The sequence below is a fragment of the Hyperolius riggenbachi genome, chromosome 8, assembly GCF_040937935.1.
Source record: "Hyperolius riggenbachi isolate aHypRig1 chromosome 8, aHypRig1.pri, whole genome shotgun sequence".
NCBI classification, from domain to species: Eukaryota; Metazoa; Chordata; class Amphibia; order Anura; family Hyperoliidae; genus Hyperolius; species Hyperolius riggenbachi.
This window is the reverse complement of record NC_090653.1, coordinates 136,069,931-136,084,262: the sequence shown is the minus strand read 5'-3', so window position 1 is coordinate 136,084,262 and position 14,332 is coordinate 136,069,931. Positions and strand designations below refer to the sequence as shown.

The 14,332-nt window shown below is 40.0% G+C and overlaps 1 protein-coding gene across 5 annotated transcripts in view; it reads right to left on the bottom strand.

Moving 5' to 3' along the window:
• The window catches only part of COL4A6 (collagen type IV alpha 6 chain), a 422,653-nt gene that overhangs the window by 137,212 nt on the left and 271,109 nt on the right, over positions 1-14,332 (bottom strand). For all 5 annotated transcript variants that reach the window (XM_068251142.1, XM_068251140.1, XM_068251144.1 and 2 more), the window contains 5 exons: positions 12,491-12,532; positions 7,840-7,929; positions 2,999-3,052; positions 2,815-2,874; positions 1,612-1,656 (listed from right to left, as the gene is read on the bottom strand). In XM_068251142.1, coding sequence (XP_068107243.1) covers positions 1,612-1,656; positions 2,815-2,874; positions 2,999-3,052; positions 7,840-7,929; positions 12,491-12,532 — 291 coding nt within the window. The remainder of the gene's footprint in view (positions 1-1,611; positions 1,657-2,814; positions 2,875-2,998; positions 3,053-7,839; positions 7,930-12,490; positions 12,533-14,332) is intronic.

The window sequence follows — 14,332 nt, the reverse complement described above, 5'->3', positions numbered from 1 at the left end:
GCTGTTTTGAAAATTAGAATGGGCAAGGATTTCAGTCTCTAGATGAGCAAAGCTGGTAGAGACATACCCTAAAACACTGGCAGCTGTAATTGCAGCAAAAGGTGGTTCTACAAAGTATTGACTCAGGGGCTGAATAATTACGCACACCCCACTTTGCAGTTATTTTTTTTTTTAATGTTTGGAATCATGTATGATTTTCGTTCCACTTCTCACGTCTACACCACTTTGTATTGGTCTTTCACGTGGAATTCCAATAAAATTGATTCATGTTTGTGGCAGTAATATGACAAAATGTGGAAAACTTCAAGGGGGCCGAATACTTTTGCAAACCACTGTATTTCAATAAAAATATGAAGAATATACAATAGATTTGTAGGAATGCATTAGGTCTAGTTAACCAGAGCACAGTTAAATCATAAATAGATGAAAAATAGCATCTCCGATATAAATGAACTGTGTATAGATTTTGGTCTTTTCCTAAGTCTGGAAATGGAAGAAAAATAGTAAGCTGCTCTTGGCTAATACACTTTTTTTTTTAATATCAAAGGCCAATATTTAATGTCTTTTGTAGTTAAAATGTACAGTATTTCTCAATTAAAACAAAGGGTAATTGTGTGTGATCAGCTTCTCATCTCTAAAGTGGCCATTGTGCCTCATTGAGGACAATGAAAAGAGCCATGCAAATCATTCTTTTTTATTTTTGTGAGCTAGGCATGCTACTAGAATTGGTGGTTCCTTGTACCTATATAGTCCTTAATTACCTGTCCCCCATAAGTGCAAAGCATGGTCTTGTGTGAGCCTACTCTCACAGGAATGTTATAGCTGCACTATATTGTCAAGCCAAAGTGTCTACACATCCTCTGAAGCATTCTCATGGAACCCTAGCTGAAGAGCACTCTCACTTGCAGGACTGGATCCCTGCTTTGAATCACAGCATGGAGACTACCTGCACAGAGTTTCTATGTTCTCCCCAAGTCTGCATGATGGTTTCCTCCAGGCACCCAGGTTTCCTCCCATTTCCCAAAAACATACAGATAAGTTAATTGGCTTCCCCCAAATTGGCCCTAAAATGCAATGGGCATATGACTATGGTAGATTTTAGATTGTGAGTTCCTCTGAGGGACAGTTAGTGACAAGACTAGATATACTCTGTACAGCACTGGAGAAGATGTCAGCGCTATATAAATACAAAATAATAATAAGCACTAAAGCACAACTATGATGTAAATCAATGTAATGTTAGTGCATCTATTTTACTGTAGTTACCCCTTTGGTTGGGTAGTGTAATAGTTAAGGGCACTGCCTCTGACACAGGAGACCAGGGTGCAGATCTTGTCTAATCCTGTTCAGTAAGCCAGCATTTATTCAGGCTAGACTTCCTAACACTGCCACTGCCTACTGAACGCACCCTTGTGGCTGCAGCTCAAGCACTTTGAGTCCTAAGAAAAGTGGAATATAACAGTTATTTGTCATATTGCCTAATGCCGACAAATCCAACTGATATTTATAACTAAATACCAAGTGAATGTTAACATAGACGACTGTATTCCATTCACTTTCATCCATACTGTGTGCTCTGGGGAAATCATTGTAATGGTTTACAATCAGTACCTTGTTGCCCGGAATTCCACTAAATCCATCTGGTCCAGGAAGACCCTAGAAGAAACATTCCGACTTTTAAGATTTAACATTCAGACCTTAACAATGCAAAGAATGCAAGAATACACATTGTAGAATCATGGACTTGCATCAAAATAATGTTATTATGATAAAAAGGCAGCCTTCACAATATTTACATTTGTGTTTTGGATAGAAGCAGGAACTGGTGTCTTGGCAGGGGCCAGGCTAGGCACTTGAATAATAATGTTTGCAGTGAAAAATTATAATTGTAAGTAGTGATCTGTTGAGGCTTCTATCTGTCTCTACAAAAAAAAAAAAAGTTACTGATGACCAGCAAAATATGATATTTTATTTCACCTTCCACAGGGATTTCATGGACATTGTGAACGAGAACAATTATTAAAGGGGCTCCAAGCACCTCTCATGGGCATGCCTTTAAGCCAGACGACTTCCAACAAACTCATGCTATGACTCCTCTGGAGGAGCCTCTTGCAATGGCCATGCATGTCACTTCCTCTTCCTGCTTCATTCAGTGATGCATTTCTCTAACATTTCTCTAACAGAGAAGACAGTCATAGTCTAGTTATAACAGAGCCAAGATGGCAGCGGCGATTTTTAAATTGAAATCGAGTGAAAACTATTTGGTGTAGCGATTCAGGCATCAAGTGAAAGAGGAGAGCACAAGCTACAGAATGGTATGCATCTTTAAGTACTTTGCAGTACTGGTCAGAGTTTTAAAGGCATGCCCATGAGAGGTGCTCGGAGTCCCTTTAACTAAATTCTCATTTGGGATTTTACTCCTGTGTATTTCATTTCTCCATGGTATATACAAGTACAGACAGACTGAAGTCATCCAAGTGCACCTCAGTCATCCAAGAGTAAACTCATTTTATGAAACTGGTAGGTAAAGTATAAGCTGGCATTATGTGCCTATGCTGACACCAAACTAGCCGCTATTTGTGATTGTCCCTGTTTCCAAAATATACTTCTGAGATGTTTCCCACAAACAATGGAATTCTCTTCATGGATCAGGTCATTCGGGTGAGGGGATCAGTAAGCATGTACTAGACGCCTGTGTACATTATCAGTAATCAGGCACCATGTGGCGCCCAACTCATGTGATGGCCCTGCAACACATACCCTTCTTCCATCCTAGATTAGTGACACTGAGACATACCACAACAGTCAACTCACCCTTAAACCAGGAAGACCAGGGATGCCTTTCTCCCCTTTTTCACCTTGTCCAAGGAATCCCTATAAAAAAAAACAGGACAAAAAACACAGTGTCTGTTGTTGAATATTGACCAAGACAACAAAGATTAAATCAGAAAGCCAGTAGCAAGGTGTCATAATGATTGTAACCAATCACTGAACTCACAGGTATACCGGGAGGTCCAATAGGTCCACGAAACCCAGGGTCACCCATATCTCCCTAGTTGGCAAAAATTAAGTAATTAAAACAGTTAATGACCCAAAGCAACATATCTAAATTGCAGAATATAATTCAGCAGTCCAATATAATAACTAAAAGGCAGTATGACATGTAACAAATGTTCAGTATCCTGACTGCAGTTAAAGTAAGTCCATCTACGAACTTCAGCAGCCATTCACCTAGGTACTGTGTCCACCAAGGTAGCTACTGACCTATGCTATAATTATTTTATTCAATTATTTTTTATTGGGTTTTTTTTTGAATTTTTACAACATTCGGATGGCATGTTCCCATGCAATATCCTTCGTAAGGAGATTAAAGAGATGGGAGAGGTGTTACTTGTAATTAGCTTTCTTGGGGGTACCAAATATATGAAATTAACTAGAAGAGAGTGCATTGCCAGTAGACTGAATTGTAGATGAGGGAAAGATAGTTTTCCAGTGGAATATTTTTGTGTTGAAAGAGGCTAAGGTACCTTGTCCAATTGCTAGGGCTTTTTCTGCGCATAAGCAGAAGTCCACTTTTTGAAGGATTGATTGCAAAGGTGTAATGGGATTTCCCATTTTTGGCCAGTATGGATCTAGTGGCTATTATTAAATGTGAGGTAATGAGACGGATCTGAGTGGGGAAGCTACCTGGGTCAAAGTGCATAAGGGCACTTTGTCGTGTTATTTGCATTCTTCTCGCATATATGGTTTGGATCACACATGCTACCTCCTTCCACAGTGTCTTAATTACAGGACAGTACCAGAATATATGTTCTATGGAACCATGAAACCCACATTTCTTACAACACAAGGTTGAATCAGTGGGAGAGAATTTTGCAAAACCCTCATGGTGGGCGAAACAGTGGGAAGTGGCCCTTAATACTTTCATTGCTCCATACAAGTTGGAAGGTTGAAAGTGAATATGTAGCAATTTATCCCATTTAGAAAGATGCCAGCTATGATACTTAGCTTTGGAAAAAAAGACAGTAAAAGTTTATAGATTATTGATAGTTTTCTCAAGCCTCATTTTCCTGGGCTGGAGCAATTTACATATTTGGTCTGCAGGTATTTATAAAATATCTCTCGGGGGTAGGTTAAACTCAGAGCATAGGGCTAAAAAAGTTTTTAAGAGTTGCGCCTTCAAATAATTTATCTACAGTATTCAGACCTAGGGTCATCCAATGTTGTAAGCACAGATTTCCAACACTTAGTAAAAGTGAGGTAGTAAGGACTGGGAGCCTAGATCTAGTGGAGTCTGTAGAGCTAATGTGTCTAAGTGATTTCCATATAGAAGCTTTTCAAGATATAGCTTAGAATTCTTAAAAGGTAGAGTTCTTGTTCTATTAAGACCCAACATTTAAAAACAATGATTTAAAGAAAATAAAGTGAATTTGTGCTCCATCCTAACAACCAACTATAAACTGAGAATTAAAAACTATAAAAAAAAAAGAAAAAAAAAAGAAGAAGAAAATTCTCAGCACGTGATGCGATGGTTGAAGATGAACAAGTATGAATATAATTTAATGGTAGTTAAAGAACAACCTGAAGTGGGAGTGATATGGAGGCTGCCATATTTATTTCCTTTTAAACCATGCATATTGCCTGGCTGTCCTGCTGATCCTCTGCCTCTAATACTTTGAGCCTTAGATCCTAAACAAGCATGCAGATCAGGTGTTTCTGACTGAAGTCTGACTAGATTTGTCGCATGTTTGTGTCAGGTGAGTAATTCAGACACTACTGATGCCTGAAAGAGCACAGGCAACCGGTGTTTATAAACGAAAGCCTAAAATGTTGACCTACAGGGGCACTATTGCGAAAAATTGTAAAATTTAAAATATGTGCGAACATATACAAATAAGAAGTACTTTTTCGCAAAGTAAAATGAGCCACAAATTACTTTTCTCCTATGTTGCTGTCACTTACAGTAGGTAGTAGTAGCAGTAGGGTATTGTACCGTGTTAGCCATCAGTAAAAGAAAGAAGTTTTAAATCAGGATGATACCATTTATTGGCTAACTACAAATGAATAAGAATAAGCAAGCTTTCGGCCTTGCAGCCTTCGTCGGGTTTACATCCTGTTAGTTTGCAGGCTGATGGTACAGACAGCTTTATACATGCAACATCAAAAGGGAAAACAGATTTTTTTCAAGCATAAATACATGTCATTGAGATGCCTTATGTAAAACAGAACATCTTAATGGGGTTGGAGGTTGTTAGCTGAGATGAGGATCCGTGTTTACTCCATGCTCACAGACCTGGGAGTTGAACTGACACTGAGGTTTCGTAAATTCTGAGTTCACAAGTTCAGCTATATAGGCTGAGAAAGAGTTTAAATATCGTCAGCCTCATACCAATATAAAAAGTTTTTGTCTTTATTCAAGCCCTTGTCCACAGCTTTGAACCAATTTATAATTTTTTTTCCTGCTACAGTAGGTAGTAGAAATCTGACAGAACCGGCAGGTTGTGGACTAGTCCATCTCTTCATGGGCTCCGCAAGGCTTTTATTCTTTATAAAGATATTCCCTAAAAAAGGATTTAAACAATGATGCTGACCAGATGCCCTGCTGACTACACAGTTTTTTGGCAGTTGGACAGAGCAGCTGCCATTCACTAAGTGCTTTTGAAAATAAACAAAACCCTGAGAATCCCCTATGATTAGATGGGCTAGTCCAAAACCTGTCGGTTCTGTCAGATTTTTACTACCTACTGTAAGTGACAGCAACATAGGAGAAAAGTAATTTATGGCTCATTTTACTCTGGAAAAAACATACTTCTTATTTGTATACTTGTCCACATATTTTAAATTTTAACATTTCTCGCCATAGTGCCCCTTTAATTTGTGTTGACAATAAAAAAGTACAAACTGACAAACCCATGAAAACGATGTTTTATTTTTTATTGAGGGAAGAATCAATGCTAACTTGCTTAAAGGACTTACGAGGTGAAATAAAAAAAAAAAAAGTTCTGTACCTGCTTCAAATTTGAATCCACAGAGGACACCATCCGCGCCCTCCGTTTACTTCCGCCAGGTCACCGCAGCTCTAGGGCCTCGCCCCTGATCCATGCACAGTAGACAGCCTGTAGCCATTATGTGGCGGGAGAAGCCCTAGAGCTGCGCAGCCGCACTCGCGTCTATGCGAACTGCGCAGCCGCGGAAAACTCAATTAAACAGCGGGGACCCGGCGGAAGTAGACGGAGGGCACGGATGGTGTCCTCCGTGGATTCAAAATTGAAGCAGGTACAGAACTTTTTTTTAATTTTCACCTCGTAAGTCCTTTAATAATAGGTTTACTGTATGTATAGCCTTTCACAAGTTGCAAAATCATTAGAATATAACTTAATCAATTCAGAAGAAGCCATAGTTTTAATATAAAGTATATTTAACACATCAGTAAACTACATCAATGATACAGTGATATGAACAACTTAAAGGTCAGGTCAGCCAGTGATGAATTAGTTTAATCATGGAGATGGTGTGTCATATGTCTACAAAGTATCTCATTTTTATTTTAGCACGTAGAGTCTGATTTACTAAACCAAAGGATTACAGTTTGCAATAGATCAGTTCCGTATGTCTTTTCTAGCTGCATTCGCCAGGCAAGATGTACTCGATTAGCTGGGGATTTGTGCTCCTCCCTCCGCTTTGTCAGAACCTCCTAAAAGCCATCCAGGCTGGTATTGGTCAGAGGGTGGGGCCTCAAACTTTCTAATTTCACCTTCCTCACAACTCCTCTGCACAATATTTATAGAGATAAAAAGGCTTGAGGGGTATGCTATGCTTTTTTAATAAACAAAAGTTAAAAAAAAACAAACAAAGAAAATATTCATATATTTGCTGTCAAGCTGTGCAGCCATCGCTCTGTAGCAATAGTATTAATAATTCTAACTTTTTTATAGCGCTTTTCTCCTGTTGGACGCAAGGCCCTGCAGACCCTGCAGTGGAGCATCCCCAGAAGTCCTTACTGAGTAGGCGCTGACCAGTGGCGTATTTAAGGAGCTATGGGCCCCGGTGCAAGTTTTCCATGGGGCCCCCCAAGCACTCTATACATAACAATTATTACGGTCCACTAAAACCTGCAACCACAATGTCAGGGGTGCAAGAAGGGGATGGGGAACAGTTTCTTAATGATTACTAACATTCAAAGCAACTATAGAAGTGATTATTATAAGCACAGGGTCAATAAAGAGCTAATAATGCAGTTGAGGGAGGGTCCTATGGGGCCTCTCTGGCCCAAGGGCCACGATGCGGTCACAGCCTCTGCAACCCCTATTGCTACGCCACTGGCTCTGGCTTACTGAATAGGAAGAGCCGAGATTCAAACCCAGGTGTCCTATGCCAGAGGTGGTGCTCTTGTAATCAGTACACTATCCATAGCTGGGAATCACTTGATGAAATCCCAAAGTGACATGTTTCTTGTACCCACTGGCAGGCACTCTCACAGCCTGTTTAAAATTAATGATTCCATGATCTGGTATATTGCTGGATTACATACACTCTCTGAAGGGTAAGTTAAATGGGATCCTATAATGACTACAAGATCTTATAATGACTACAGCAGGGAATTGGAGCTTTGGACTTCTGTGCAGATATGCTACATGCATTCCTGAAACACAAGAAACTGTTGAGTGGTTATTTAAGTTGGCATAAATCCAAAACTGGAATATCAGTTATGGATGGGTTGAACATTTAAATAACCAAGATGATAATCAAGTTGATTTCAAAATGATCTTCTAAGGTGACTGTGTATGTGCAATAATGCCTGCCAATAAAAACAAAGGGAGCTCTGTAACGCATACATACCAGATCTCCTGGGATTCCTTTTAGAAAAGTCGAAAATTCCACTCCGCTGGATGCTGGTGGTCCTGGGTCACCTTGAGCACCGGTGTCTCCCTACATGAAACATACTACATTACATAACCTATAGATATGAGCAAATTGTATGTATAGTATGAGCAAATTGTAAAGCTCACTATACATCCTCTACCTAACTTCACCAACAATTTTTATTAAGTTTAAAATAAAGCAAAAAAAGGTTAGTACACCTCCATGAGCTTACTATTTGTTCTCCCATTAGGGACATTTCCCCTAACTTCCTGTAGTGTCAGCAGCAAAAGGGAGTGACGGACTCTCTCCATCTAAACCATGGAAAATAATATATACTATATGACATATGTAGTGATTGCTTCTGTGTTTTTATTGCTGTCTGTGTTCTTAAAGGAAAAAAATCCCCCTACTCTGTATAATGTTGCAGGGAACAGAAGGTAAATGGAAATTCTCCAAATGGAAAACAAATCACAATAAATACCTTACACAGGTTCTAAACCTGATTTGTTCAAAATGTGGCCAAGAGGCTACAACTCAGACTACAACCCATTTTCTTGTAGCCTTTTACCTTCCCTAGGTTGATTAGGGCAATGCGGAGAAATGGTATATACTTTCTGCTCTACTGCTGTCCTTTCTGGCCTCTAGGATGGGACATTGCAAATGGCACTGCTGCTTAAACACTTGACGCCCAGAGTCTTACCCCCCCCTCTCCCCCAAAGACCAGGCTGTTTTTTACAGCACTGGGCTGTGCAGGCTTTCAGCCTCCTACACAGCCCAGCAAAGGAGCTAAGCGATCAGACTCACCTCCTTTTTTTGTCCCTAAGGGGACATGCCGCCGGAGAGGTCCGATTGCTGCAGCAGTTTCTTTTCTTTTTTTTTTTTTAGCCTCTATGATGCTCTCTCTCCCTCCCTCCTCCTCCCTCCCGTTCCCTCCTCCCCTCCCTCCCTTTCCCTCCTCCCCTCCGTGCACTGGAATTGGAACAGGACGGCGATCCGTCCTGTTCCGCCTCTTATAGGCATCAGCCTACGAGAAGACGGCGATCCCTGGCCAATCAGAGGCCACGGACTGCTGATCTCGTACAGCGCTGCCGCGGACCGCAGCGCTGTACACATGTAAACAAAGGGGATTTCTTTCCCCTTTCGTTTACAAGCAGCCTGCTAGCCACGATCGGCGGCTAGCAGGCTAATCACGGAGCTCAGCTCCGTGAACGGGCAGAGGACGATCGCGCATGCGCACGGCCGTTCCCTGGGAAACTGCAGCCCCAGGACTTGACGCCAATTGGCGTTGGGCGGTCCTGGGGCTGCCGTCGCGTTCATGCCCATTGGCATGAGGCGGTCTTTAAGTAGATAAGGAAAATACTCTAATGTCCTGAGTTATTAAATGCTGGGTTCTGGCACCAAAAGAGGGGCATAATATATGAGGAGATGTGAGCAGACCAGGAGGTGGTCTATAATGAGGAACGTCATGCAAACATATTCTTGCACAGTAAGAAATTATTGGGTCAGGACACACTTTGATCAGCAAAGCGCTGATCACAGCAAAGTGGTGATCTGCAAAGCAATGTCATTCAGGTATCCCTATGAGATCATTCACACTGCAGTGTTTGCACTTTGCATAAACCGCAAACTCGCGGCATGCAGCACTTTGGGGGCGATTGCGTTGTAATTTTCCCAGTGTGAACTAGCCCTAACTCCATTGAAAATCTTTTTTTTTTTGTTTCAATCTTTTTTTATTGAAATTTTTTAGGGTAAAAGATGAACATATCAGTACAGACTGTATAAGCATAAGCATAATAACAGGTTACAACACATTACACAGTCATGTACGGGACTTAACTCTAACAACAGTTGTAGGAGATAGAGAATGCAAAGGTGTTCAAGATATGAGAGTGTCGTAGATAGGCATACATCGGGTAATCAGGGGACGATGATCACTTGGTACATTTCCAGTATTGTTACCTAAAGGGGGTAGCTACAGAATGTCTAATTATGGCAAAATATCTCTCGCTCACACATGGAAGAAAACCTTTTTTTTTAAGAAGTAAGTATAAGGGGTGGATTTTCCATCAGTCTTTTACTGTCTGTGCCTTCTGGGCGATGAAATGTCCCAGACTCCCAACCGTAGGAAAATCCCCACTTCTGAAAGTAATCACTTGAAAATGTACCCTTAAAGGCAGATTTATCTCCAACTACTATACACTTGCAAACTTCAAAATACTGGAAATCATTTTCGGCACTGCCTCAGTATGTCAGAGAGGCAGGATGCGAAAGAAAATCTTAACTAATCTGGCACAGACAATAATGAAAACCTGGCAGAGATTTTAACTCTTTCCCTTGTTATCCAAAAGTGAGTTTTGTGCATAGTAATAGACACAAAGGGCTATATTCACTAAATATCAGAAAAGTTTCCATGTGCAGGGAGCACACAGCAATTTTGCATTTAAGTGCGCTAAATGTGTAGTGTGCATTGCACAATTAATGTAACTCATATTACCAGGGTAATGCAAGCAACTTTACCAATATTTAGTGAATATAGCCCAAAGCCTGAATGCCATTTGCGCTGAAAAGTAGGTTACAGGTCCTAAATACAGGTCAGGTGCAGCTCTACAGAAACATACATCTACCATCTGCATATGCTATACTCTAAAGTCTTCTCTTACACAAAATGTTGAACAATCTTGTTTTAAACCTTGTAAGGAGTGCATTGCCTTCCTCTTGGTAGTTAGATCACTGAACAACTAGCTAGCCAGTAAGGCTGTATCCACATTATGGGCCCTTTTCCACTAGCAATCGCTAGCGTTCACGCTGAGCGCTAGCGATTGCTGAATCGCAATTAGCGGCGATTCCCCGACGTTCGCGGCCGCAATTTTGCTATGCTATGCACTGCATAGCAAAATCGCGGCAAAAGTCGCTCCGCGGCGCGATCGCGATCAAGTAAAAAACGAATCGCGGTAGTGGAAATGACCTACCGCGATTCCTATGTTAAAAAGCAAACCGTAGCGATTGTAAAATCGCTAGCGGTTTGCGTTTTTGCGATTCAGCCAGCGCAAACGCGCTGGTGGAAAGGGGCCCATAGTAAGCACTTTTCTTAGCGCTTGCTGAGCGCTTGTGATTGTTGAGCGCTTTCTGAGTGCTTTTTAAATATCACTCCCATTCACTATCATTAACCATTTCAGCCCGTGGGGATTTTTCACCTTATGCATCAGAGCAATTTTCACCTCCCATTAATTCGCTAATAACTTTATCACTACTTATCACAATTTATTGATCTATATCTTGCTTTTTCCGCCACTAATTAGGCTTTCTTTGGGTGGTACATTTTGCTAAGAATTATTTTTTTTATAAATACATTTTAACAGGATTAATAAGAAAAAAATTCATTGCTTCTCAGTTTTCGGCCATTATAGCTTTAAAATAATCCACGCTACCATAATTAAAACCTATGTATTTTATTTGCCCATTTGTCTCGGTTATGACACCATTTAAATTTTGTCCCTATCACAATGTATGGCGCCAATATTTTATTTGGAAATAAAGGTGCATTTTTTCCGTTTTGCGTCCATCACTAATTACAAGCTTATAATTTAAAAAATGTTCGTAGTACACCCCCTTCAAATGCATATTTAAAAAGTTCAGACCCTTAGGTAACTATTTATGTCTTTTTTTTTCTTTTTTACTTGTAATTTTTTTTTTCCATTAAAAATTTTATTTGGGTAATATTTTGGTGTGGGAAATAAACAGTTAATTTTTAATGTTATTATATGTGTAAATTCTAATGTAAAAAATATGTAGATCTAGTTTTACTTTTTGGCCACAAGATGGCCACCTTGAGTTTATTTTTTTCTCCTTGTGCTTCTCGCTAAGCGGAAGCACAAGGGGGATGCAGAAATTTTTACGTGCAGAAAGACTGAAGCCTCTAGTAAGAGCGCTTCGGTTTTTCTGCTGGAGACACGGATCGGTGTTCCGAAGCATATTCCCGTTCACTGATCCCAGGGCTACCGGGAGACAGCACGGGGGCACAGGGGCGCGCCCGCGATCACGTGCGGGAGCGCGCTGAAGCGTGGCACCGCAGCAGAGCAGCGACCCGGACGTGAGCTTCACGTCCGGGCGGCAGAAATGGTTAAAAGCACAGTAAAAATCACGTAAAAGTCGCAGCATATGCAATTTGCGCCACTGTGGTCATTTTTACGTGATTTTAATTAAAGTGAATGGGAGTGATTTTCAAAAAGCGCTCAGCAATCACAAGCGCTCAGCAAGCAAACTGTTTTTCTTGGTGAAGTTCAGTTGCTCTATATAGTGATAACTCATACTTATAAATTGAATAGTAGGGAAAGAGGGAATTCAAAACTCACGTAAAGGAATTGACAACTCACTAAAAAAATTATCCAAATAGGAGAATGGTGAATGTTTTTGGAAGAAAACAGCAAACAGCATGGGAAAATATTGAACCTTTTTAGGTTCTTTCATAAATATGTCTAATTATTGTCTATGGTCTATTTTATTTCTCCATTTCCATAATAAATATGTTATATACATTTACTTAAATATTCTTGTTTTGATAAAATATACTAAACATCAGGACAGAATTAATAAATACCATATGTGGACATTTGTAGGTATTACAAACCTTGTCTCCTCTATATCCTTGATAACCAACTCCCATATTACCCTGTAAATAAAGAATAATAATGAAACTCCAATCATCTCCCAGATACCTAAAGCATACTGACAGGTTATTTGGTTTCCTATCAAAATCAGGATTATACTGTTTAGCAATATTGGATTGTGAGCCCCTCTAAGGCACAACTGAAGACATCAATTGTTTAATGTACTGTATAAAATGTTTTGTAAATGTGTCAGGACTATATCAACGCATAGTATTAGTAAAAACAATAATTAATTAACCATGGCCACAGATATGTATTTTTTGTTTTCTAACTGGGGAAGAGTCTGTGTTCATGGATAGGGAACTGGCTAATGGACAGAAAACAAAGAGTTGTGGTCAATGGATCATACTCAAAATGGGAGACTGTTAGCAGTGGGGTCCCACAGGGGTCTGTTCTGGGTCCAGTGCTCTTCAATTTATTTATTAATGACCTAGTAGATGCAGTAGTGAGCAATGTTGCTATTTTTGCAGATGATACAAAATTGTGCAGAATCATTAACTCTCAGGAAGATAGTGTCATATTGCAACAGGATCTGGATAGGATGGCTATATGGGCACATACATGGCAGATGAAATTCAATGTTGACAAATGTAAGGTCATGCATTTTGGACGTACTAATGGTCTAGCACCATACAAAATAAATGGGATACAGTTGGGGACATCAAACTTGGAGAAGGACTTAGGAGTACTCATTGACAACAAGTTAAATAATCGTACTCAATGCCAAGCAGCTGCAGCTAAAGCTAACAAAATTTTGGGATGCATTAAAAGGGAAATAAAAACTCGAGATGCTAGCATAATATTGCCCCTGTTTAACTCTCTAGTAAGGCCACATCTGGAATATGGAATTCAGTTCTGGGCACCACATTACAAAAAAGATATTGCAGTTTTAGAGCAGGTGCAGAGACGAGCAACAAAATTGATGCGTGGGATGGAAGGTCTCACTTATCGAGAAAGGTTAGATAAACTGGGTTTATTTAGTCTAGAGAAAAGACGCCTTAGAGGGGATCTAATTAACATGTATAAATACATCAGAGGGCAATATAATACCTTGGCGGATGAGCTTTTTGTCCCTAGGCCTTCTCAAAGGACTAGAGGACATGATCTGCGCATGGAGGAAAAATGTTTTAGCCATTTATTTAGGAAAGGGTTCTTTACAGTAAGAGTGATTAAGATGTGGAATGCATTGCCACAGGAAGTCGTTATGGCAAACTCTATACCTGCATTTAAAGGGGGCTTAGATGCTTTCCTTGCGTTGAAAGACATCCATGGCTACAATTACTAGGTAATGCCTAATGATGTTGATCCAGGGATTTTATCTGATTGCCATCTGGAGTCGGGAAGGAATTTTTCCCTTTAGGGGCTAATTGGACCATGCCTTGTAAGGGTTTTTTCGCCTTCCTCTGGATCAACAGGGATATGTGAGGGAGCAGGCTGGTGTTGTACTTTATACTGGTTGAACTCGATGGACGTATGTCTTTTTTCAACCAAAATAACTATGTAACTATGTAACTGCATCCAAATGTCATATGAAAATTAATTCAAAATACAAGCAACTCAGAGGATAAGCAGCTAAAAGAAACTGAAAAGTCCTCTTACCAAAAAGCAATGCTAAATATAAGTTTGCCTTCTTTAAAAAAAAGGTATTTGCAATAATTTAAGTGAGCAAGTGTGGTTTCCCATGATCCATCACTTCTGAATATGAAAATCATTTCCTTATGCCCCTGAAAAGCAGGTACACATCCAGAACCACTGGTGTATAATAAGCTAAGCTTATAGCATATACTGTACATTTTACAGAG